General features: G+C 41.4%; 1 protein-coding gene across 9 annotated transcripts in view; it reads left to right on the forward strand.

Moving 5' to 3' along the window:
• Positions 1–25,761, forward strand: part of LOC111868082 (protein phosphatase 1 regulatory subunit 12A) — a 160,741-nt gene that overhangs the window by 25,603 nt on the left and 109,377 nt on the right. For 7 of the 9 annotated variants that reach the window (XM_023858461.2, XM_023858459.2, XM_023858465.2 and 4 more), the window contains exons 4-8: positions 4,752–4,911; positions 8,400–8,544; positions 11,218–11,360; positions 17,641–17,828; positions 18,957–19,049. In XM_023858461.2, the coding sequence (XP_023714229.1) occupies positions 4,752–4,911; positions 8,400–8,544; positions 11,218–11,360; positions 17,641–17,828; positions 18,957–19,049 (729 nt within the window). The remainder of the gene's footprint in view (positions 1–4,751; positions 4,912–8,399; positions 8,545–11,217; positions 11,361–17,640; positions 17,829–18,956; positions 19,050–25,761) is intronic. The other 2 variants (XM_023858460.2, XM_023858462.2) reach the window with 2 other exon arrangements.

Consider the following 25,761-nt stretch of genomic DNA (forward strand, 5'->3'; position numbering starts at 1 on the left):
AGTGTCACGTATCTTTCTTGTTAGGTTTTCTACACGTGGTTTCTCATTCCGTTCAAGAAGCAGCACTCGTCACTGGTGAATGGAAATCGATTTTTTTATCGACCAACACGCAGAGAGATCACAGACTTTCCTTCAACCAACATGCAAGGAGGTCACAGACTATAAACCTAGCATATTTAGTTCCTAACTCTCCAAGAGATGGAGACAGATTTGTATGGCAATACTGCAACCTAGACGGCAAGCTACGGAACTTCTTCAGAGACTTCTAATGTAAAAAAAAAATACCCCGGGAAGTTCAAAGTGGGATAACGAATGTACGAAATGATAGACAGAAATTTCCTCTTTCATTTTATAGCAAAAGTATTACTTTACATGAAAAGCAGCACAAGACGCATGACAGCGTTGCCCGGCGAGATGTGGCATTTAAATGCCGACGTGCTATGTACGTCGCCCGGCACTGGAAGGTTAATATTTTATATGATATCCTATCACTAATGAACTCTCCCCTCTTAACTGCTGATATGATTCTCTTATGTACAAAAAAACCTGTACCTAATTCATGATTTTCGTTCCCCTTTCCATAGAAAAATGTATAGTCTCCTGCTGGTGCAATGCCACCTCCGTCCCAACTGACCTCCTGTACTCCCGCTAAATCTAACTTATATTTTAAGATTTCCTATGCCACTGCCCTGAACAAACCTGCCCTATACAAACTTCGAACATTCCAAGTGCCAAATCTCATATCCATTTTCTTTAGCTTAGGACAAGGGGTGGCCCTTGAGCTTGGGGGTTGGGCTCTGGGCTAACAACTCACCGTAAAAAATAAGTATGTTACAAAAATGCACACAAAGCCTCGGACGACATATAACACACATTACAGTATTTTATATTTATGACGTAGTAATAGTAGTAGTAGTAGTGTCTATGTATTGACAGTAACCAATGACATTGTTAACTAGTTTCNCCCCTGCCCCACACTGCAACATGGCAGTGCTCCCCGCTGTGATGCAGCACCGCTTCCTACTGTAACGTGGCAAGCAACAACGCTGGTGACACAGGCAACAGAGAATGGAATAAAAGCCGGCTGAGCAGTAAGCGTGAGTGAGTTAAAACGTAGCCGCCGCCGAAGTTAGTTCTCACGCCAGCAGCCTACGACTTGAGTTGAAATATGGCAGCAGTCGCGGTAAGAAGACCCGAATGCATGGTTACAAGATTTTATGTGACAGTGTGCAATAACTAAGAAGTCAGCAAGTGGAAGACTTATTGTGTGCTTTCAAGACTTTGTGTGTGCTGTAGTACAGTTATATTTGGAGTGTGTAATTCAGGGAGACTTGTATAGCTCCCGCGTTGTTAATACGTGAAGACTCTTGAAGATAGAGTGAAGAGATTTAGTGCATAGGGTTTGTAAAGTGTGGAAACACGTAACATTGTTATAAATAATTGTAGCCGAGACTTGTAGATTGTTAAATAAACCAATTAACAATCCGAACGGCATCTTCAGTAACAAAACACGTTACACAACATTTATCAATCACACTGGATGGCGTTGATAATCTTTTATACAGTAAACTCTGTTTGACTTGAGGAATTTAACATAAATTGAATATCAGTTTATTTTTGGTATCAGGTCACTGTATTGATAAACTTTTTCTCCCACCTAGTTAGGAAAGGCTATAGATGAGAGTGAGCATGAGGCTACAGGCTGAGTGGCCAAGGATTTGGGGTCCAGTTCCTGGCAAGGGCAAGAGATTTTTCTGTTCTCCATAGTATCCAGACTGGCTTTGTTGCCCACCTGGCATTCCTGTATGATGTGTAGCAGGAGCTGTTTATCTAGCGTGTAAAGTAGTGGGTGCATAAAGCTGACCGCTCACCTCCATCTAGTGTTGAGGTTAAGAACAGTGGAGCTCTACCTCCCCTCCTCATATGTCTTCCTGGTGTGGTGATGAATTAATTGAAGCTGGGGGATAACTTCGCCTTTTACTAGGGGCATTAAAAATGATTGACACTAAATGTTTTTTCTTCACAGTAACCATTTATTGGAACAAAATACATACAGATTATATTAGAGGTATTCCCCACCAATGTCTGTGCACCTTTTCCATCATTCCAGCAGTTTCTGTATTTGCACAGCAGACCATTCTTTGGGGATATCCCTGTGCCACTGCTGGAGAACTGCCTGAAGCTTGTTGTTGGAGGTGAACATCTTACCCTGAATGATGTCTTTCATTGCATCGAATAGAGTGTGGTTGCTAGGGGCAAGATTGGGCGAGTATGGCAGATGTACCCTAGAGCACCCAGGGTGGCAGTGGTCTGCCAACTGCCATGTGGGCGCACATTGTCATGCTGGAGAAGAACTCTGTGCCCCCATTTTCTGTAGCAGCGTTGCTGAATGTGTCGGCTTAGTTGGCACAGTCAGTTACAGTACTGTACACTGTCGATGGTCGTATAAGGTGCAGCCAGTCCAACAGAATGCTCCCCTCCTGATCCCAGAACACAGTCGCGATTTGCTTTCGGACGAATAGTCCTGGTCATGACTTCTTGGGAAGAGGGCTACCAGCGTGCTTCCCCTCCATCGACTGGCGTTTCTTTTCTGGAGTCTCGTGCCAGAACCATGACTTGTCGACGGTGACTAGATGCTCAAAGAACTCCCTGTATCCGCACTCTACAGCTGCAGTAACTGTTGGCATGTCTCCACACGCTTCTGCTTCTGCGCAATGGTGAGAGAATGGGGCACCCATTGAGCACAGACCTTTTTCATCGTCAAGTCCTGATGGATAATGGTGTGCAGTGTTCCACGTGACAAACCTGTTGCGTTCTCTAGTTCACCGAAAGTGATGCGCCTGTTCCCAAGTGTCAAGTTGGACACACACTGGGTACTGTGTGGTGTGCATGCTGTTGCTGGATGCCTACTTCTTTTGCCTTTTTCCGCACAGTCCTTTCCGTCTTTGAACTCTGCTATCCAGCGAAACACGGTTATGGGACTTGGTACTGCTTTCCCACATACGGCTGCTAACCTCGTGTGAATGTGTGAAGCAGCCACTCCTTCCCTCCAGAGAAACCACACAGTCCACCGTTGCCCATGATTGTCTGCTTCCCTGTTGCCTGAGCGTTGTCCACGACTGCACCTGCACACCGCCACAAATAACACAGTACTGTTCAGACTGTGGGCAGTAGCAATGTCATCTCATGGCCATAGGCAGCACTATAGTATGTCTTCCCACATGCACCGGCTTGCTCTTGTCACTGCTAATTTTCCAGAGTTATGGAGGGAGTGTCAGTCATTTCTGAACGACCTAAATAATAGTTGAGAGTATTTGAAAATGGTGCTGGGAATATGTTGTCTCAAAAGAAAGGATGTTTTGGGAGAATGGAGATATTCTGTATTTTATGCTTTCCACCAAATATTATTAGTGTAATCACATCAAGGAGGATGAGATGGCCAGGATGTGCAGCACATTTAAAGAAGTTGAGAAATTAAAATGAAATTCTAGTTAGACTGCCTGATGGGAAGAGATGGGAGAATATTCTTAAAACCCATTTGAACCAAAATTGGATTGTGTTAATTGGATTCGTATGGCTCAGGATAACATACAGTGGTGAGTTTTTGTGAACAGGGTGATTAATCTTTTGCTTGTATAAAAGGTGGGAATTTTTTTGGCCCTGGTGAGTGACTGTCAACTTCTCAGTGATTCTACTTAAGGGAGTTACTTGATTATATAGCACATAATAAATCTCGGGATAGTCCAGAGTCTGTCAGCATTTTCTGACATTTGTGAGATTTGAGAATCATGATGTATAGTAGCTATAATTTTAGTGTAGTGTTATTGGTAGGTGAAATTTTCTCTTGGAACAGTCAAAGAAAATTATGAGAACAGTAGAAAGTCTGCAAAAGGTACAGTTTATTATGTTTGAACATCAAAACCCTTGAAACCATTTACACATGGGGTGGAATTTTGTTCACTTATTGATGCAGACAGCACACTACATCCTAATTTTTGTTTGTTTGTGTAAGACTGTTGGATCAGAACAAGATTAACCTTGTGCATGGCAGACTCTTGGGCAGGAACAGGAATTTGCTATTCAAGTGGTGAACTGTTGGACAGGACAGGATTGTCATGTGAATGGTGGCTCAAGTCTGATATGATCCAGTGCTTAAAGCTGCAGGAATACATATTTGACAAAATTGCATTGGAGCCAGTTTCTAAGATTTCTATGGTTCTGTTCACCATTCATGAGTCATTCATGCCAGATCATCAGAGAGAAATGCAGCGTTCAATCTAACCTTTCCTTTTTTCAGTGCAAGTTGGTGAGGTTGTAGACCTCATAGAAAGTACCATTCTAACAAGATTTCAGGGCCCTCTGTCTTTTGGGTTTTATAGAGCAGGGGTGCAGAAACCTTGTATTGCAGAGTCTGCTGTGCTGAAGATGTAAATAATGTCCCAAAATTATATGTTTTTTAACTTGTAATTGTTTATGATTTTACTGCAAGAAATGCCATGGGTGAGCCAGAATGACAATTTGTTGTATGCTGATAGAGAAGCCAGAGCTTACTTGTTCATTATATTCTATGAAATTTCTGTGTTTTGGCACTTGATTGTATAAAGGATTGTTCTTTTTGAAAGTACAGCTTGTTTTTGTTATGATCAGATGTTGTATAATATGATAAACATGGTTGTATGTATAAGTTATGTGGTCCTGTGATGACACATTCATCTTCTCTACTGAAAAGGGTAAATTTGTTTGTTTCTCAGGGATTGATTGTGATGAAGCCCGTAATGAAGAGGAGAGAATGATGCTGGAAGATGCAAAGGAATGGTTAAACAATGGTGGTATTGAAGAGACACCGCATCCCAAGACCGGAGCCACAGCACTCCATATTGCTGCAGCTAAAGGCTATATCAAAGTAATGAGGTAATTGTATGCTATTAATTTTAGTTCTGTTACTCCTCATCTTGGCATGTGTTATCTGTGCTTCATTTATCTCCTGCACATCCAAAACCTAATACCCATGAGACCTTAACAAAAGAAATCACCCAGTAATTTTGTAATTCTGAATTATATGTAGATGTGCCTACAGTATGAAATTTGACTCTCAGTGTTATATTCATCCATCAGAGTAATCACTTTTCTCCCTTTTGAGCAAGAGGTGTGAATGTTAATTTTATAAATATTTGGTTTCAGTATTGATTATAATGATGAATTTAGAAACATATTGTCACGTGTTGGGTGTATAACACGACAAAAAACTTCACACCTTACTGGATATAGCAGACTTTATTTCACATTCGCTCTTACAATCACACAATTTACAAGCTCAACATCACTGCCATTGGCAGTATCACAAATACTGTACTGCAATTAACTGGTGACTGACTCGTAACTAGATAACTCGAGAACTTGAGAACTGTCTTCGGCGGCTGCTAAACTTTAACTATCTTCGGCAGCTGTGTAGTTCCCTTATATAGTCGCAGCAGCGCCCGCCTGTTATGCAATGGGTACCGCAGTTGCCTGTTACCCGTGTTACAGCTGCGTTGCGTGTTACGTCACCGCTGGGAGTAACGACAGTGCTACGATGCCGCCACGTACTGCTGGAGAGGGAGGGGTGTCCTCCACTGCGCAACACGTCACACTGCTCCCTCCTTAAGACTGTTCGTCCCGAATAGCGTAACTGTACGCCCCCGTTCCTTCCAAGGATGTGCTTGGTGGGTCTCCTGTTGTTTCGGCTACTCCTTGCAGCAACTATTATCCGGCCGTTACAACCACTCCCTTCTTAAGACCAAGCTCATCTCTAGCGGTTCCCTTTTAACTTGCCAGAAGATCCAGTTGTATTACATTCATCTATCGCACAGTTACTCTTGCTCGGAAGGTCGGTACTTCTACGTTACCGGCTCCTCCCCGATCCGTTGTTTCTTTTTTTGCTTTGGAGGGGGTCGACCCCTCCATAAGGTTCATTCCTTGTTTTGTCGTAATCCGACAGAAGATCCAGCTATTTGCTTCGCGATCTTCCTGCCGACGATCACGTAGAAAGTCATCTTCCGAGTACTTCTCCCTCCTAGGTGTGATCGCTTTCCTGATCTACACCCTCCGATGGTGTTCTTCGTTGGGTCTTTCAATTGGTTGCTGACTCGTAGCCGCCGTTTCAGACCTCTGTCCTTTATGCCACTGTTGCATTGAGGGCATTTCCAACATCTATTCTTCTCTGTAATCTTCATTCCAGTGGCGGTCACTTCTTTTCATGGCTCACAATTTCTTTCGGTTGAAGATTTCCTGAAGATGTTCCTCTTGAGCCATGCCACTGTTGCATGGCGGGACACCTTCCTGCAGGGGGCAGCCAACTTCTTCTGGGGTCCACAACTTCCCCATGTCGGGTTCTTCCTGTTTCGCTGATTTCGGTCGCTACGCCTTTTCTTCTTCGGTTCTCCGACCGGCATAACTTCGGCGTCTTCTACGGGTACCTCAGATTGGTCGGCCACCTCAGGTTTCATGTCCACTGAGGCTGGCTCTTCTGGACGTGCCTCCATTTCTTGGCAGGCCATTGTCACTCCAACCGGTATCACTATTGGGACTTCTTGTTGTGTCTCCGCAGGTTTCGTGTCCACTGTGGCCGGCTTTTCCTCTTCTAGACGTACCTCCATCTCTTGGTAGGCTATCGTCTTTACTTCTTTTTCTAGATGCGCCTCCGTCGTTTCTCGGCAGGCTGTCATCTCTTTCCACCAGGCATCCATATTGACCTGTCTGTCAGCCTCCATTCTGGCTAGGAGTTCCTTGTGGCTGATCTCTGCCTTTTCTTGACAGGAGGCTAATTTGGCTGTTAAATCTTCTTTGTCTTTTTTCGATTGGCCTCCATTCTGTCTTGCATCTGCACTAGGCATTCAAACAATTTTTCCATATCCATTGTGTGGCAGTACAATTCATTGAGGCGTGTCCAAGTTCGAATCCCACTTCTGACACCAAATTGTCACGTGTTGGGTGTATAACGCGACAAAAAACTTCATGCCTTACTGGATATAGCAAATTTTATTTCACATTCACTCTTACAATCACACAATTTACAAGCTCAACATTACTGCCATTGGCAGTATCACAAATACTGTACTGCAATTAACTGGTGACTGACTCGTAACTAGATAACTAGAGAACTTGAGAACTTTCTTCGGCAGCTGCTAAACTTTAACTATCTTCGGCGGCTGTGTAGTTCCCTTATATAGTCACAGTGCCCGCCTGTTACGCAGTGGGTATCGCTGTTGCCTGTTTCCCATGTCACAGCTGCGTTGCGTGTTACGTCACCACGGTGAGTAACGACAGCGCTATGATGCCGCCATGTACCGCTGAGGAGGGAGGGGTGTCCTCCATTGCGCAACACGTCACAATATGTTAGAATTGCTTGAAGGTGATGTGACTTGAGTACACAAAATAGTACATATAGTTCGTGCATATTGTAATAAAGATGAGCACTGGCTGTCTTTACTTTCTTATTTACTTCATTCCTTTAAGTCAAATATGAGATCGTACTTTGAAATTAGGGTACCACCACTCCACTTCCACACCTGACCTTTCCACTGCACCATACATAATCATCTGCAGTAGGACATTTTATGTTTTTTTTAAATGAATATTTGTTCTACTGAAGTCATGTGGAATAACAATATTTGCAACTATAGGATGAATTAGAGATTTCATTCTGTTTTGAAGGTGTGAATTGTAGGTGAAAATGTAAAGGATCAATATTGGTGACAAGGTTTGGTCTAGTAGGAGTGTGTATAAACATTTTTGTTTGAGGCCTGTCTTTATTTAAGTATTTCCGTCACTTGAATATTTTTATCTTAAAATGTTCTGTTATGAAATGTTCAGAATGTGATGCTTAGAAAGGGTGAGACGTGTATAATTTGAGAACAGTTTTCTTCTCCAGGTAATATGTATGAATTGTTTAGAACACCAATGTTGCATCAGATTTTGTCCTCTACACCAGGATGCAGTTGCTTGTAGAAATGTAAGGTGGCAGACATGTCATAAGGAGAATTGATCTGATCAATGCCGGGCTTTTATGCATTTTTGAACCACAATCCAATTGATCTTGGCTCTGTCAGGATTAAATTAAAGACTCGATAAACCATTTGCTAAAATTATGAATTTTAATCACTGAAGTTCAAATCCTCTTCAGATCTGAATGCTGATTGTGGTTTATAATTGTAAATACTAATAATTGATATATTCTGTATGATTCTCTAGAAATATGTTCATTTTTCTAGCTGTGGAGATGCAGAAACAGTTAATGGCCTGAATAAATATAAATAATAAATTGTCTCATGTATGGTAAAGACTTTATTTTAATGATTGTCACTTCTTACTGTTGCATATTTTAATTATTGTCACTTTTTACTGTTCTTGTCTGTCTGCAGTGTTCTCTTACAAGGTGGTGCAAATTTAAATTCCCAAGATTTTGATGGCTGGACACCGTTGCATGCTGCAGCACACTGGGGGCAAAAGGAAGCTTGTGAAATGCTCGTGGAGGAGTTCTGTGATATGGACATGAAGAACTATGTGGTAGGTAACTACCAGTTCATAAAGTTTAAGAAAGGTTGCATGTCCCCTGTGCGTGTGGATATTCAGCAGTTGATAAAATATGAAAGTGCATGGTGTGCTGTCAATAATGACCATTTATCAGAGACTTCTAACTCAGCACTGTAGTCTTATTAAGACAGAATGCTGGCTGGAAATATGTCAGGGTAATATTTGGGCAGTGGTATGTTGCAAATAATGTGTGGCAACAACTACTGTGGCACTATTGAGGGATTGCAAATATGTGTAGAAAAGTTTAGTAAACTTAAATGCATGTGTGCTTGCTCCAGAAGCCTTGACTCGTCACCCAAAATGATTATATATGAATTAGGGTTTAGATGGTATATAGAGGCACAGAATGAATTATTACTTAACATCCATTTTTTCATTTTCATGTAACAGAAAATTTGTGGCCAAAACCTGGGTGGAAACTGTAAGCCCCCCCCCATGGAAAAATCTTCTCTAAAAGTAAGAGTACAGAAAGTTTACTGGTAAATACAATAAAGAAAGAAAAGAGTCAACACAATAGTTATGTAAGATAGGTGCATTTTTACACAAAGGAAGTGACATAAACCATGCAGGTAAAATGCTATAGAAGTAGGACAGTTAATAATACATCATCAAACAAACTCTGTGGCTTTAGTCTGCAAGCGAACTATAACGACCAAGTGACCGCCGCTTGTCGGCAAAGTTAGTGCCAACTTTAGGGGAGAGAGGATGTCGTGTGGTCAACATAAAGGATCCCCACGGCCGTTAATCTTAGTTTTCTAGGCTGGAATAATGCATCATAGAAGAATAAATTCTACAAGCCCACTGAAGCAGTCTGGAAGAGAAACTTTAAGTGAAGAATATAATTAAAAAAATGTGCATCCAGAAGCTACCATTTTGAAAGACAGCAGCTCACGATATTGTCACATCTGTTAAAGTGACTCGAAGAGTATTTAATTGGATATTGGATTATTGACTATTACAGTCTCCCCTAGTACAGTCAACTCTCGATTATCCGGGGGCGGATTAACCGGTTTGCGGCTTAACCGGGGCTATTGAGGCTTTTTTGAGGCTTATATGTTGTTTAATATTCATTCACTTTTGTTTCACATGGTGAGTTGTAACACAATTTTCACACTAGTGTGAACCGAGCTCTGCATTCTTTGGTCCCGTTATGCTAACACAATGTTCTAGGGTAGGGGCGAAAGAATGCAAGGATTTGTGGAAAGTTTCAAGGACAGATACATCGCCCCAGTTAGTTTCTTTGTATCGATCTTCAAGTGCGTTAGCAAAATGTCATGGTGTAAAAGGAAGTGTGTTGTGTTAAGTATTCAACAGAAAAAGGAAAATGCTGCATAAAGTAAACAACAATATTAAATTTTTTTAAGTGTGAATATTTGTAAAAAGTGTTGGGTGTTGTTGAAGACTGTGATTGAAATAACTGATTCATACTTCAGCGTAATGTAAAAAAACGTATTAAATAGGCCATGAGATGACATAAAAATGAGGTTGGATAAATTTAAATACAGGTAGGCCTATAGTATTATGAAGGTACAGTATTACAGTACTACTTTTAATAAAATTTGTCGTAACTGGGTTTTCGATTAATCGTGATTTCCATCCCCACCATTATCGCGGATAATCGATAGTTGACTGTATTTCCTGGCATTGGATTTTAACACAGCAACTGTTACAGTCTCACTCTAGCTTGGTTGGTGTCCCTATTACATAAACCCTTTGCTCACACTGAGTTGTAAACACTGTTTCTAACCGTTCCTCTTTTGTTGTACTTCAACTGTTGCTTGTTAAGAATCTGCTGTTGTTTTGTAGTTTGTTCCACATGCTGCAATATTGTTATGATGCAGATATAGGTAGAATATGAATATCCTACAGGAATGTTTGACCATTTGGAGCCCATTACTTTGCAAGGTATGTGTTTCCTAGTGTCTCATAGGTCAAGTCAGCCTGAGGGCCCATGGCCTTGTAGTAGTGATAAAAAAATGTTTTTCTGTGCATGAGTTATGTGATCCATGATATGTATATTGGCTGCGAGCGTTGTAATCAACGCTCACAGCCAAAAAAAAGAGGACACATCACAAGACACAATATACGCAAAATATAGGAAGAACGACTCCCATAGTGGAAGAATGATGTAGTACACAGGTTTGAGTTAAGACATATAAGATGATGGATATTAACAAATTTTATATATATAAATTTTATTATAGTTAGTGAAGAGTGTGCATTTTTAGATAATTTTATAAATGACACATGATGGCGAGCAATGCAATAGCTTGACGTAAATAACACACCTGAGGATTGCACAGTGATGCCAAAACATGTAGTGAAGTGACAGGTGAGATTGAGTGCACTACAAGACTGCCAGTATACATATCATGGATGAGAATCAGTGCAACAGGATGCAAAAATATAACATTATGAAGAGTTATGTGATGTACATGTAAATACATTGACTTGGCTTAGTTCAGATTCAAATGTCATTATGTAGGAAGCTTAATCACTATCGAGAAAGGAAGCATATCTCTTTTATCATTTAATAATAATGCTACAGGCTGTCTGTCATTACATTGCTTGCGACACTTTCTAACTGCATCCAAAGGATGTAAATGACTAGCTGTTTAAATTTTACATTTTCTCCCCCATGTGCAGGGTCAAACAGCATATGATGTTGCAGACTCAGAAATGTTCAAACTGTTGGAGGAACTGAAGAAAAAACAAGTAACTGCCCAAAAGGATCGTGGAGATATTAATTCAATACTCCAAAAGAAGGGGGCCAGCATACCAAAGAGACGGTCAGTTTTAATTCTTATATATCAGTGCTCATTAAAGACATGAGTTGACTTATGTGCTACTACTGAGGAATTGCAGAATTTTCATACAAAGCCAGCCACACACAATGCTTATCTGTATACGAATGTTTTCTTTATAGTTTGTAAAGTGAAAAGACAAAACTGTACTCATAACCTCCTCCCCACCTGTAGTTCAGATGTGGGTCCCATATGTATTTGGATTTCCTTGCTCAGAAAATAGTGTAGCACCATATTAGATGTTTATTTAATGTGAATAATCTCTAAAGAAATTTCTCTTGTTACTTGTGAAGGAGAATTGGAGGGGATGTGTGTGTGTTCGCACGCTGCCTCATGCACATGAAGTAGAAGGCTTCATTAAACTCAGTTAGCAAGAATATTTTCTTGTAAATATGTATGTGTATGTTGAGAGCATGGGGTATTGGAATCTGTTGTTTCAGTGTCATTTTGTCTGTGAACTGAATGCCAGAAATCTAACAGTCTGCGGTACACATGGTGGCAAAATCTTAGCCAAAAGTTACTACATATGCATATGCACATTACACACAACCTTTTCCAAAGAGAAAGACGTGAAATATCTAAAATTCGAACTTCTTGCTTCAGCATCTGAAAGCTTTGAATTTTACGTAGCTGATTCCAAAAGTAAGGTCTCCAAAGCGCTGGGTAATTTTTCGTGCGGCTGTTGGCAACCCTGTTGCATTCGTTGCTTCCCCCACTCCCTCCAATACCACCAAGCATGCGCGCACGTAGCTAGGACGCTCAGTCTTGGAACGGTTGCTGTTAGAAATGGAGCTCCCAATTACTAAAACCACAAAGTGTGAGATTCACGCAGTTATTCGGTTTTTGAACGCAAAAGGGACTAAACCAATTGAAATTCATCGTCGGTTGGTGGAAGTGTATGGCGAGTCGTGCATGGACATAAAGAACGTCCGCAAGTGGTGTAGGGAGTTTGAATCTGGTCGTACTGCAATACACGACGAAAAAAGAACTGGGAGACCGTCAATTTCTGACGAGACAGTCGCGAAGATTGAGCGAGTCATGCGTCAGGATAGGCGCATCACACTCGATGATCTCTGCATTTCGGTTCCCGAGGTTTCCCGAACCACCATTTATCGGGTTTTGACAGAGAAGTTGAATTATCGGAAGGTGTGCGCAAGATGGGTCCCGCGAATGCTCACGGAAGACCACAAACGGCGCAGAGTTGACTCTTCCCGTGAATTTCTTCGCCGCTATGCTGACAAAAAGGACAACTTCTTGAATTCAATTGTCACAGGCGACGAAACCTGGGCGTACCACTTCACACCTGAGACAAAACAACAATCACGTCAGTGGCGGCATTCCTCTTCGCCTAAGCCTCGAAAATTCAAGCAAACACAGTCTGCCGGTAAAGTCATGGCAACTGTGTTTTGGGATCGAAACGGGGTATTGTTGGTTGACTTTATGGAAACTGGGACCACACTAAACGCTGAGAGATATTGTGAGACACTGAGAAAACTCAGGCGGGCGATTCAGAACCGGAGAAGAGGGATGTTGAGCAAGGGCGTAAGCATTCTCCACGATAACGCTCGCCCCCATGCTGCCCGACAAACTGTCGCTCAACTGCAACAGTTTGGATGGAACATCACCCATCCACCCTATAGTCCAGACTTGGCGCCCAGTGACTACCATCTCTTTCCAAAGTTGAAAGAACATTTGTCTTGAAAGCGCTTCAACAACGACGATGAGGTGAAAGCTGAGGTTCAAAGTTTCGTGAACAGCATGGAGATGAACTGGTATGACATGGGCATACAAAAACTGCCACTGCGCCTACAAAAATACATCGACCGAAATGGCGATTATGTAGAGAAATGAGTACATGTTCAAGATTCAACTGATGTATCCAAAATTGAAAATAAATGTTTATTTTATATTTTCAAACATAGGAGACCTTACTTTTGGAATTACCCTCGTATATGATTGTAGATTTCTACAATTATAGTTTTAACGGTTAGTTTTGCTTTGGTGTGAAATTTATGATACTTCATGTTGACAAACCAAAGAGTGTAATAATTTTTCTAGACTTGTAATTGAGCGCCAGTGTTTAGTTTTTATGTCCATCTAAAGCCTGTTACGTGAAACTTTTCTGTTACTGTCGTTTTATATCACGGTAAAATTGGAATATATTGATATTGTTCCTGTATGTGAGGCTTATTAACATATTGTAAAAGAAATAAAAAGCTATTCCTGTGACAGGCCGTGGGGCCCATGGGGTGTGAGACGTCAGAGCGTCCGCATTTTCTAGACAGCCAGCACACAGATGGCAATGAGGTTGTCAGCCTTACACTCCGGCTGCCCTTTACTCCCAAGAAGATCCCTGGTAGTCATTTCTGTTAGAGGCTGAGTCGACCTCAGGGCAGGTCCATAGCGTGAAGCTACATTTAATTTCACCACTGCATTCATTAATCTTGAAAATAAGTTTGTAATTCTTGTACATCACCTACAAAACACTTTTATTCCCTGATATGGCCTTGCATGCAATGAGAAACAAGTGCCTTCATTCAGTGAAGAGAAGGTAAGGCAAGTGGTGCTTAGAACTAGTTAGCCTGATAATGCTCATTTAGAGACATTTGAGCTTTATTGTACCAGTGGCAACAGCAAGAGTTAAAAAATTATGCTGATATCAGTCTGCACAGTACACATGGACGGGCCTGCTAAATGCCTTGCCTTACCTTTTCACCAGATTGTAGTGCTGGCTATGGGAGAGCGCAAATTGCTTTCTGAGTTTTACTAAAGATCTGGACTCCCATATTGTTGAATATATTTTATCTTTAGTGATGCATCATTTTCCTATATGGAGGCAGGGTTAGAATACCTCCACTATAGCCCTGTGAGTCATGAAAGGTAATGAAAAGGAACCCTATGCCTGGGGGTATAACTGGGCCACCCAGTTACTGGAGGACATAAATACAGAGACCTGGTCTTCCAGGTTGGGGGTTGAATGCAAGGCTGATGACGTTGCTGTATAGAGCAATTATTGTTTCAAAATCTAAAGAAGTAAAAACCAGATGGAAGAGGCTGTGGCTCGGAAAGGTTTGTTTTGCCGATGATGATGGTGACGACAATGAGAATGATACATCATTCTTTGCCTATCTTTGTTTATTCAGATGCCCTTGCAGGAGTGTGTCCCACTTATAATGTGTCTAAAACATTTCTTCTTCTGTTGAATCTTCATTGATGTAGATTATTACATCGTTATTGCAGAATTACTAGATTCTGTTTTCAGCACACAGCAGAAACTAAAACACCGTACTAGAGATCTCACTGAATAGACCGAAGTTTTGTCTGTAAGGTTGCTTACTCAAGGTGTGATGTACCTTCAGAGATGTTTTAGACAACAGTCTAATTCATTGCTCATAAGTAATACAAAGTTCATGATAATAAATGGTGCATGTATTGTAGCTAGGCATGAGAAATATCGTGTGGAACATGAACATAGGCCTACCTTCAAATTCTGCATGAATCAATTTTTATGTGGGATGATGTTCTGGCCATGTTTAATGAAAATCTGTCATTTTGTTCAGAAGTTACTAGGTGACTCAAGCAGAAACATGAAAATAAACCTGTCTGTCATAAAAAATGGGAAATGGTATGCCTGATCAGAAATTCTGTATTTCAGCATCCCGTTGCAATTGTTCAACTTAACGTCCATTATTTATCGTCTGTCAATATTGCAACACTCTTCCATTCACCACTCAGTTTAGTTTAACATTATACACCTTGACACTACATGTTTCGGCCCCAAACGGCCATCGTCAGGTGTCTTGTATGTTACAAATATTTTATTAAACTGTTAAAACTGCTACACTGTCTTAGTTCATGTTAAAATCACACGCTGTAGTCCTCTTTTTGAGGTAATACCAGATAAAATCCTTTAAAGTTTCTGTTATACTCATGTTAGTTTGGTGCATATTATTTCATCTCACACAGGTGTCGTCCATTTTCATAAATGTATGTCTGTCCAGGGTGTTTTTCTCGGCAGTGTGCCCCTCACGTTTGTAGCCTACTTTTCAGTTCTGACTGCCATATGCCCCTGGTTTGCATGTTTCCTCCACATCACGGATATATAACATCACTTGTAAACATACATGCCTCTTACTGTCTTGAACTTATGGGCCATTCTTCTGTCAAAAATGCCTGTCTGCACCCACCCCAGCCAGTTTTATTTTGATAATTGCTCTTTAGTTTCAGGAACATAATCACATACACATACTCCATCTTTTGTTACAATAGATTCTAAGAAGGTTTCAAGGTTTCACTGGTTTCTGCACATTCAAGCAAGTCAGAAGCCACAGACGTTTTCTTTTTTCCTCCTTTGTCAGCAGTTTTTCACTGAACATGTCTGAAACATGCATCAGTTGATAAGTTTTGGTCTTTCCTGTCTTCATGCAAGCTGTAATTACTATTCTTTGTTTAGTACTCTTCTGTATTATTAAAGGGACACATGACAAAAACAGTCTGACTTTGAACACTCATCACAAATGAATTCTGGGACATGCAATAATATATTGTCACTTATAAGTGACTAGACGCAGGGTCTAGATTGATGATTGGATATATTCAGCACTAATAACTCATAGCTACAAATAATTATATCACTTTTACAAATGCATACACCTAACCACTGCAGCAAACACAGAGTCTTTTCTGTCTTCAGTAATCGTTGCTTGTTAACCTTTAACGTATGGACTTTTAAATTGCTGGGAGCCCCCTGCGGCCAGTATTTAAATCACCCTGATTAATTAAATTTGCAAACCGTCACAAAAAATCCATATTTTCCATTCTATGCAACATAGAAATAAAAACTAAAAACAACCTGAAAGACAATAAATTTTTCTACATGTACACAGAAGAGCAATTTTTACAAATGAAAATTAACTGTGATTATTTTGTCATGAATTGTAAAATATAATCTTTATTATATATTTCATGAAATTCCAAAGGACTTACCCGTTGTTTATTCTTCAGCTTTGAATCATGGTGATATTGTAAATATAATCACACTATATACTCGTACAATATTTTGTTCAGACTGTACGTGAGTTTGAACTGCGTCACTTCACACTTTACGATAACTCACACTCGATGCGCGTGTACTACTTGTCAAAGCAGTCCAACATTCTCGAAGCAGCCGAAACCACACAGCTCAACGTAACACTTTACGTACTTCTGCGCTTCTTATTCTGAGAACAAATACATCTTAGTTTCCCTTTGGTTGGCCAGTGTTGTGAATGTTTCACCTCCAGTCGACTCAGTTGGGCCCCCTGATAAATTTGGCCCTCCCCCGAGAAACGCCACTGACCGTGATATTCGGGTTGTGCGATTGAAGAATCGTCTTGGGGGGAGGGGGGTTTCTAGCAAAATCAAATAAATTATGTTGATTGACAAAACGACACTCTCACCTGTTGGTAATATTCGCAAAATAGTGATGCAAAGTAAGTATNGAGCACTCATATGCAGGCACCGATAAATATTTCCTCATCAGTTCTCGAAACAAAGCTGGGCCATATTTGGCTGAACAGGTCATAAGCAGTCACATCTAAACGTAGAGTATCGAAACCAGTACCGTGATAAACGATTTCTTTGTTCAGAGTTAAGGAATGAACCCCTGACATGACCTCAAGTAGGTTTGTTTTGGTTTCAAACCCAAGGTCAAACTGTCAGTACTCCCAAAGAGAGCATGTGTCCTGCNGTGACGTGGACGCAGGTCATTCGGCCAACTCCGGTTACTGCTTGCGGCGTGTATACGTGACATTCGGCCGTTAAAGGTTAATGGTGTGTGACAATGCAACTCAAGACTTGACCCTTCGACTTCTGACTACTGACTCCAGCTCATAACTGGCAACTAAGTCAGGTGGTGTCCTCTTTATATAACCTTGGCACAGAATTTCTCTATTGTTAAGTGACTGTTCGCAAGTGGTGGTCAAAACGTGGTGACCAGCCGTTGCCTAGCAGTGCACAACTTTTGCGTTAAAATATACTGGCTTAAAGTGTGATATTCCAGAACACCATGGAATGGTTTTTGCTGTACTCTTATTCCAGTTAATATGCTGATTTTGAAATTTATATATCAGTTACGAACACAAATGTAATTACTTTTTGAACTCATTGTTTGGTGACCCTGTTTAGCTTTATTGGGTTCACATTTTGTTTATACTTGTGATTCCTCTTCCCTTTAAATGTATGCAATTCTTAATGTATTAATTGTGACAGGTACTATGGTTTGTAGGTCCTCAATAACCAGAATGTCTGTGACTGACAAGTCAAACCTAATCAATAAGGACACTTCATCTGAGCGCCAGCTTCTTGACCAAAGTATAACAGAAGAGGGTAGCAACAAAGTGAAGAAAGTAGAACTGGAAATTGAAACTGAGTCAGAGAAAGAAGCCAGTATACCACCTCCAGAAATTGAAGTTGGTAAGAGGGTAGATATTATGATGTCTTTTCTCACATATATGCATTTGTTTTCAGTAATCTGGTTCGTTCTTTGAGGAATGCCTGAAAGGCATATTTTGGTATACCTCATTAAAACGTGTGCATTACAGAAGTTAAAATTAAATGTATGGTATGTGTCCTCAAACTTTTTGGAACACCATGGTTTGAGAAATAATCCAACTGATTATATATATATACATATATATAGTTAATCTGAGCAAATTTCTTTTCTCTGTATGTTTGCCTGCCTCTAGATTCTGAGTAACATTTGGCACAGACATTCTTCATGATCAGATGTTGGCTCTCACAGTTCCTTGCTTCCCAGACAGTCATTGTATCGCCGCTTCTCACCATTTCAAAATCTTGTTCCATGTTTTGGTTAGTTATTGATAATGTTAAGTTGCGTGATCTTTTATTGTTTCTAATTTATTTGCTTCTGTCTTGAAATTGTTTAATTCACATAAAAATCTGTAGTCTCATTGATCCATCTTAAATTTACTGTGATAGTTTTTAAAGGTCATTGGAATTTGTCTTCAGTAACTTTAAAATTTCAGTGTTCATTTTCTGTTTTAGTAATTTGTACCCACATTTTTGGTCCACAATTGTGATTTTATATGTTTTGAAGGAGAGCCTGTTAACGACTGTTTGCATTGGATCAACTAGATTTCTTGGCCAATAACTGGTGATATGTTGCTTTGGCTTTCAGTTTTTCAGTATAATAATATGGGTGTGGAACAGCAACTATGCCTAGTTTTCTTTGCAGTTTGAAACTACAGCTTATAACACTTTAAACCTAAAGTCATTAAACAGGTTCTTTGCTTCTTTCTGTTACATTTGCTTGTTTAGATACATTATTTTTCCAGATCATTTGGAATTATGCCAGTGTCGATACTTCAGTAAGTATTAGTTAAGTGAGAACATGTTGAATGTTGTGTAAGCGTATTCAGTACATCTCGATGGGCTTAAGATAACTTATAGGAAAGTGTAATCACCAGATTTCCAAGAAAGATGTGTAACCATAACTGCTTCAATGATTGACATGAAATACTAGGTTCTTTTTATATGGGAACAAGGGTTTCATATAGTTCTCTTGCTTGCATGCTGCTTTAGACACTCAAGAATCTACAAGTGACTCAAGTGAATCCACAGATGATTCAGAAACCTCTAGTGATAGTGATACTCTTAGTAGTGATGATAAGGATGGTAAGTATAAATCAAAATAAATGTTGTATGTTAATGGCATGAGGTTGCCTGCAGTTTGAATGTCCACTAATAATGTTGCAGGAATTGATGTTACACATATTCATACAGAAATCTGTTAAAGCTCCCATGGTATAGAGTCTGGTTATTATCAGTTCTCAGTCTCTTTGGCAACAGAAATGAAATTTAAAGCATTAGTTCAAGGTAGAGCAGATATTTCTTAAACAAAAATGTTTGAGGCTGATGCAGTGATAATGCATGAATGAATGAATCAATGTATAAGGGGTGGGCCTCCTTGGCCCTTGCACCGTGACCACAGTGATCTAATGTGCCTCTCCTTCTGATTATCCCCTCAACAATCCTGCCCTTCGAATGAAGCGCAGGATCTTGTACGTGGGGACATCGAAATAGTCACTTGGTTCCATAAAATACTGACGCAAGTGGTGTAATCTTAAACAAACTAAAGCCTCACATTCGCACAGGATGTGTGTGGCTGTTTCATTTTCTTCTTGACACCTCTCACAAGTTGGACTGTTACTGAGTCCCAATTTGAAGAGGTGTCATTGAGCTGAGAGTGTCCTGTAAGTAATCCTACCACCCATTGTAGCTGGTTCCTGTTTAACTTCAACAGTTCCTTCGCTCGTTTAGTAGAGGGTCCTCATATGAGTCCCTTTGCTTGCCTGAGTCCAGTTAAGGATCCCCAGTATTTCTTGTGATTCATATTTGTCCAATCCCTGATTGCCTTTCTGGCAACTTCTATAGAGATGCCACAGGCTGGTTCAGATCCTATGAACAGATGTTCAGCTCCAGTCTTGGCCAATTGGTCTGCTATTTCGTTTCCAGCAATACCCTCGTGCCCAGGTACCCTTATTAGTTGTACCCTGTTGTGTTTGGCCAGTTCCATGAGAGTTTCGTGACAATTCCAGACCAATTTTGAGTTGATCTGGTGTTTGTCAAGGGCTTTAAGTGCAGCTTGGCTGTCAGATAGAATGTAGATGTTCCTATTTCTGTAGTTACTATCTAGATTCTCCATTATACATGCCTTAATGGCATATACTTCTGCCTGGAATACTGTCGTGTACTGCCCAAGGCTGAAACTAAGTTTCCGCTTCGTGCCATAGCAGAACACACCAGCTCCAGTGCCCTTATTTATCTTGGAACCATCTGTGTGCCAGATCAGTCCCCCTTTTCTACCGGGCTGAAACCTGTCTTCCCATTCACTCCTGTCAGGAAATCTGACTGTGAAGGGTTTTTCATATACATGTCAGTATCATTTTGTCAGACCCCATTTGTAATATGGGTTGTTTTTTCATGTCCTGAGTGATGTCTGCATATCCGAAACTATCGGATTTAGGTTTCCATTGATCACTGCACTGGAGACAGTAGATGCCTGCCTTGGCCTCTGCCTCCAACTGTGTATGCAGTGGGAGAGTCCAAGGAGTGTCTCCAGTGCAGTGCAGTGCTCATAAGGCAATATCCCTGTGTTCAGTCACACTTTCTATGCGTGTTACCACATTATGTAGTGCACTTTCAGTAGATTTACCTGTTTGGTAGGCATGCTGGTTTCGGTGTAGAGGATGAGTCCTCAACACCCTGTCCCTGATATGCATATCTACTATTTTCTACATTGTTTTCAAAAGAAAAGACGACAGGCTGATAGGACGATAAGCCTTAGCCTCGGTGTAATCTAGTTTCCCGTGCTTTGGGAGAAATGTCACCTTAACTTGCCTCCGTGCCATGGGGATAAAACCATATGCCATGCAGGCTCTGTATATGCGCCATAGGTGTGGAACTAAGAGTTTTGCCCCATGCTGCAAAAGTGCCAGTACAATTCCATCTGTTCCCTCTGACTTAAATGGTCTAAACGTACTTGTATTCAGTGCCCATCTCATTTTTGATTGGTTAATTATGACTTTGGCCATGTTCCACTCTATCCTGTTCGTCTTGCTTTGGCAAGTGCCCAGGTTTTGCTGCCCCAATCCATCGTCCGAATTATCAATCAGTTTTGAATCAGGAAAGTGAACCATGAATAATTCATTCAGTGTCTCCCTTCCTGTTTGGGTATACTGCCCGTTAGGCAGCTTAATCTTGCTGACCTTGTTGGTCGCCTGGTGCATCATTGATCTCCTGGTAATGCCTTCTCCATGAGGATCGCTGGCTTTCCTTATTTCTTTGTTGTAACAGGTAAGGGCTTCCTTGTAGGTGTCCCACTGCCCTGTTCTTTTAGCTGTATTAAACAGCCTTCTCATTTTGGTTCTAAGCCCACTCAGCTGTTTATTCCACCAAGGCACTCTCCTTGGTTTGCAAGTGGTCCTAGCTGGGCAATTCCTATTAAAGGACGGGATAATAGAATTCCTATAAGTAGCATGATCTACTGTAATGTTGCTTATTTTAAAGCATATATATCTGTGATCCGATAGGGACGGCTCATCAGATACATGCCAATTACTGATCAGGTTTCCTGTTTTATTTTCCTTAGTATCAAGTCCATAACCTCCTGCCTGTTGCAAACCACAAAGGTAGATTCATTACCTTGGTTTAGAATATTAAGGTTCGAACTTGCCAAATATTCCATGAGGCATTCTCCTCTTGGGTTGATGTCGGTGCTTCCCCAGAGTATGTGGTGCGCATTGGCATCACACCCAGTAAAGAGCTGCTTTTTCTTAAGATGGCAGTATTCACCAATGTCCCTCACTTCTTTGGAAGGTGGTGGTTCATCCGAGTCATATGGAAGGTAGGCTGAAGTGACGATGAGTTCCTCACAGCCTCCTTCCAATGCATATGTCATCCTCGCCGTTGTTGTGTCTCTGGAACAGAACTCAAGCAAGGATAAATCATTAATATGATTATTAACATACGAGGGGGTACCCAAAAGAAACCGAACTTATTGTTTTTAAACTTATTTATTCAAATTTTAAGCACAAACCTTCAATCCCCTTCAAAGTACTCACCACTTACACTAATTCACTTGTCTAGTCTTTTATTCAATTTTTAAAACATTGTCTAAATTCGTCTTTTGAGATGCTTGACAGCGCCTCCGTCGTTTTTTCCTTCACCTCAGCAACATCAGCAAAACGCTTTCCTTTCATGTCTCTTTTCATTTGAGGAAACAAAAAAAAGTTTTGATCATTTCGGGACTCTTCTTTCAAAGCACAGCATGCTTCCACGCGACCTTGTTTTTGTTCAGCAGTCAGCAGTCGTGGCACGAATTTCGCAGCCACCCTTTTCATTCCCAAATCTTCTGTCAAAATTCGCTGAACTGAGCTCCAAGTCACCCCCGACAGCTCCACAATTTCTTCAATGGTCCGTCGTCGATCTTCCTTGATGATTTCAAGAATTTTTTCAACATTTTCATGTGTTCGGGCCGTGGAAGGACGACCAGAACGAGGTTTGTCATCAATTGACATTTCACCATTTTTGAAACGGGAAAACCACTCAAACACTTGAGTTTTTCCCCATAGCATCGTTCTTGTACACCGTTTTTAACATTTCAAGGGTTTCTGTTCCACTTTCCCGAGCAAAAAGCAGAATTTCACCGCCACACGCTATTCACGAAAATCAGCCATTGCAAAAATGACGATCACACGAAACAATTGTCACTATAAACTCTGCCGAAACTAGTCCTTACCTTCTGAAGCAACGGTAGTCGGCTTATTGACTCAGGAATGTTAGCTCTATGCGCTCGTAGCGGCAAAACGCGGTACTACAAAAGCTCTGCCCACAAAAAAATTAGTTCGGTTTCTTTTGGGTACACCATCGTATATGCATAATCTCACATTTTCTTCAGGTGCCACAGAGTAGATTGTTCCCCCTGAATTTGTTAAGCATCTTATTTGGCCCATATATATACAAGGTTCCTGAATAATAGCTACATCTACTTTTGCTTCAGCAAGTTGTCAACATAAAATTGCCGTAGCAGCCTTGCTGTGGTGTAGATTAATCTGAATTAATCATATTGTATGTGTAATTGTCATGTGTATGTATGTATGCTGTGTGTTCATTCTGTAATGCTGGGAAAGGTGTCCTGCTAAATACCTTTTTCCACAGTCCCTTTTACTTTACCAGACCTGGTTTCTTCCGAAGGAGGTCCCTGTTCTGCTAAGGTCGGGTTGACAAGAGGAGGGATTGTCTCCTCCTCATCAGACATTCTCTTCTGGTCAACTGAGGGAGTGGATACATCATCCTCTTCCCCCTCAGAGGCCAAGTTGGACGATGCTGTATCTGACACAGGTTCTACCTGGTGCTGATCCTCAGGATCAGTGAGCACCTTTACAGTCCCCTGTGAGAGTCCTCTGAATATTTTGTAACCGGTCCTCTGTATAATAGTATGGGAGTCCCGGTCTGTGAATAAAATAAACCTTTGTCCTTTCGACTCAGATTGCTTATCTCGTACCCTGCAGTTCTCTGTATGAAGTCCTGGATTGAGGTCTGCAATCCATTTCAGCAGCACTTCCTGATTCTGGGCAACTTTGTCCCTAATCCCGAGAGCCACTTTAACAGGCTTGGGCAGGTTCTTGGCATCGGTAGCCTTCAGCCTGGCCCCTGATTCCAGCCTGTGGTTATCAGTGGCTTTGGTGAGCCATTGACCAGATTGATGGTCAGCACATGCATAAGCAAGTGCACCTCCCACTCGTCTGTAGGATTTCAGGTGTGGTAGTTTTCCCTTTGGAGTCCTACGTAACACCTCTCCCAGTGCTTCCAGAATTAAATTCTGGTCATCTTCAGTAAGCTTGTCCTCGGGATAAGTTTCCTTGAAGATAGCTACCTTTATGTTGGCCAGTGCCTCCTTGTAAGTCCCTGGTCTCTTAGAGTCCTTGGGCCTTTTCGGAGTTATGGCCATTTCTGTAGGGGTACTGCCCTCTGACCTTGACCTCTTAAAGGTACTGGTAGGGGTTTCTCCCTGCTTGGAAGAGCCTGCATTTCCTGGTTGCTGACTGCCCCCAGTTCCTGCTGTGCTTGCCCCAGCTCTTGCCTTTTTCAACTTCCATCTGGTGCATCCAGACAAGGTTTTTTTCACTAGATGGGGTCCACCTACTCCAGAGACTAGGTGTCCCAATCCTTCTCCTACTGTAGGTATGCTATAGGTACTAGCCCCCTGCAGTCTTATGTCAGTACTACTGACTCCCAATAGAATTTTTGGTTTTGCCTCAGGAAGGGTCTGAACCACTGGTTTGTCCCTGCCTTTGGCTGAAAATACAACACCAGGTTCGCTGGCTGTACCTGGGTCCCTTAATGGTTCACAAGAGCTGCCAGCCCCCTGCTGAAGCATTTCTCGTAGGGATCCCCTTGGAGGGGGGGTCCCTCTTCAGTTTAAGGTCCTTACAACCAGTTTTGTTTTTGGTTCCTTTCATTTTGTTCCCACAAGTTTTGGGGGTTTAAAAGGTTGCCACCTGCAGCACCCCATGTGGGTGAAAGGCATAAATACAATGGGGTGCTGTCTGGTGCCCCGAGGGGATCATTCAAGATACTGGCTAATTTCCACCCCAGTGCCATGCAGCCCTCAGCACGATGCTCTTAGATGGTCTGGTCCTGTTGAATGAAACCTTCACAAGCCTCCAGGACCCAGAGTGCCTGTTTGGGAGGAGAAGGATATCCCAGATGATTAATGGGAATGCGACACTAGTTTAAAGTCATGAGGTTGTGACCAGGGCACCTTACATGAGAAAATCGCCCCCGGGGGTAGCTTATGAGCTACTGATCCAGACCCCCCAAGACTGTCATTGCCCAGCGGGACCATGAGGAGGTGTCCCAACGCATCCCTGGTCCATGGTACGTCCCTACCAAAGACACAGCCATGGCTTGGCCAACCTCACCGAGGATGGTGTCATTACCACCACTGCCAGTGATAATGCATAATATGAATTTTTCCATTCTTTTGGAATTTATCCCCTTCATGTCTTCTTGTGACTTAGTAGTCTAATTGTATGGATTCTGCCACTTCTGGAAGGATGTCTTGAATTTTATTATTATTTTGGATTGGCTGTGTCAGATTCGTCAGCGTGGTTTGAATAGCATTCCTCATATTGAAGTTTCTTCTTTGCAGTTGAACTTTAAGTATAGGAAAAAGAAAGAAATCACAAGAGACAAAGCCAGGAGAGTGGGGAGAATGTGACATAACAGGAAGATTGTGTTTTATGTGTTATCATAATGAAGGAGACAGGTGACATTTTCCTATATTTCTTAACTGTTCCTTCTAGCCAAATTATGCAAACACAGTAGAACCTCTCAAAACTGTGATTCGTAGGTTGAGTAACAGGAAGGTTCTCATTGTGAACTAGGCCGTTGCGATAAAAATGCTGACATGACGCCACACCTTCCATGTTTTCTAAGGGACACTGAATCATGACTCTTCTGCTCTGATTATTGATGTTTCATTTTGTGATCTTCTGCAGCGTGAGCATAGACATTGAAACACACAGTCAGTGGTCCTGCTTGTGATCTTCAGGCAGTAATTATGGGACAAATTTTGCTGACTCAGATCACAAGTTAGTTTAGACTGACACAACCTGACTTCATTAGCAACCTCATGAATTGTGACAAGATGATTATCAGAAACCAGGTCTCATATGTTAGTTGGTGCATAATTCTTTGTGTGGATGGGTGGCCACCCTCCTCCATCGTCCTCATTTGTCGTTTGGGCGTTCTCAGGTTTTAAGAAACCATCAGAATGATGTTGCATGCCATAGCACTTAATCACTAATGAGTTTGTTTCCAA

The sequence above is a fragment of the Cryptotermes secundus genome, unplaced genomic scaffold, assembly GCF_002891405.2.
Source record: "Cryptotermes secundus unplaced genomic scaffold, Csec_1.0 scaffold925, whole genome shotgun sequence".
NCBI lineage: Eukaryota > Metazoa > Arthropoda > Insecta > Blattodea > Kalotermitidae > Cryptotermes > Cryptotermes secundus.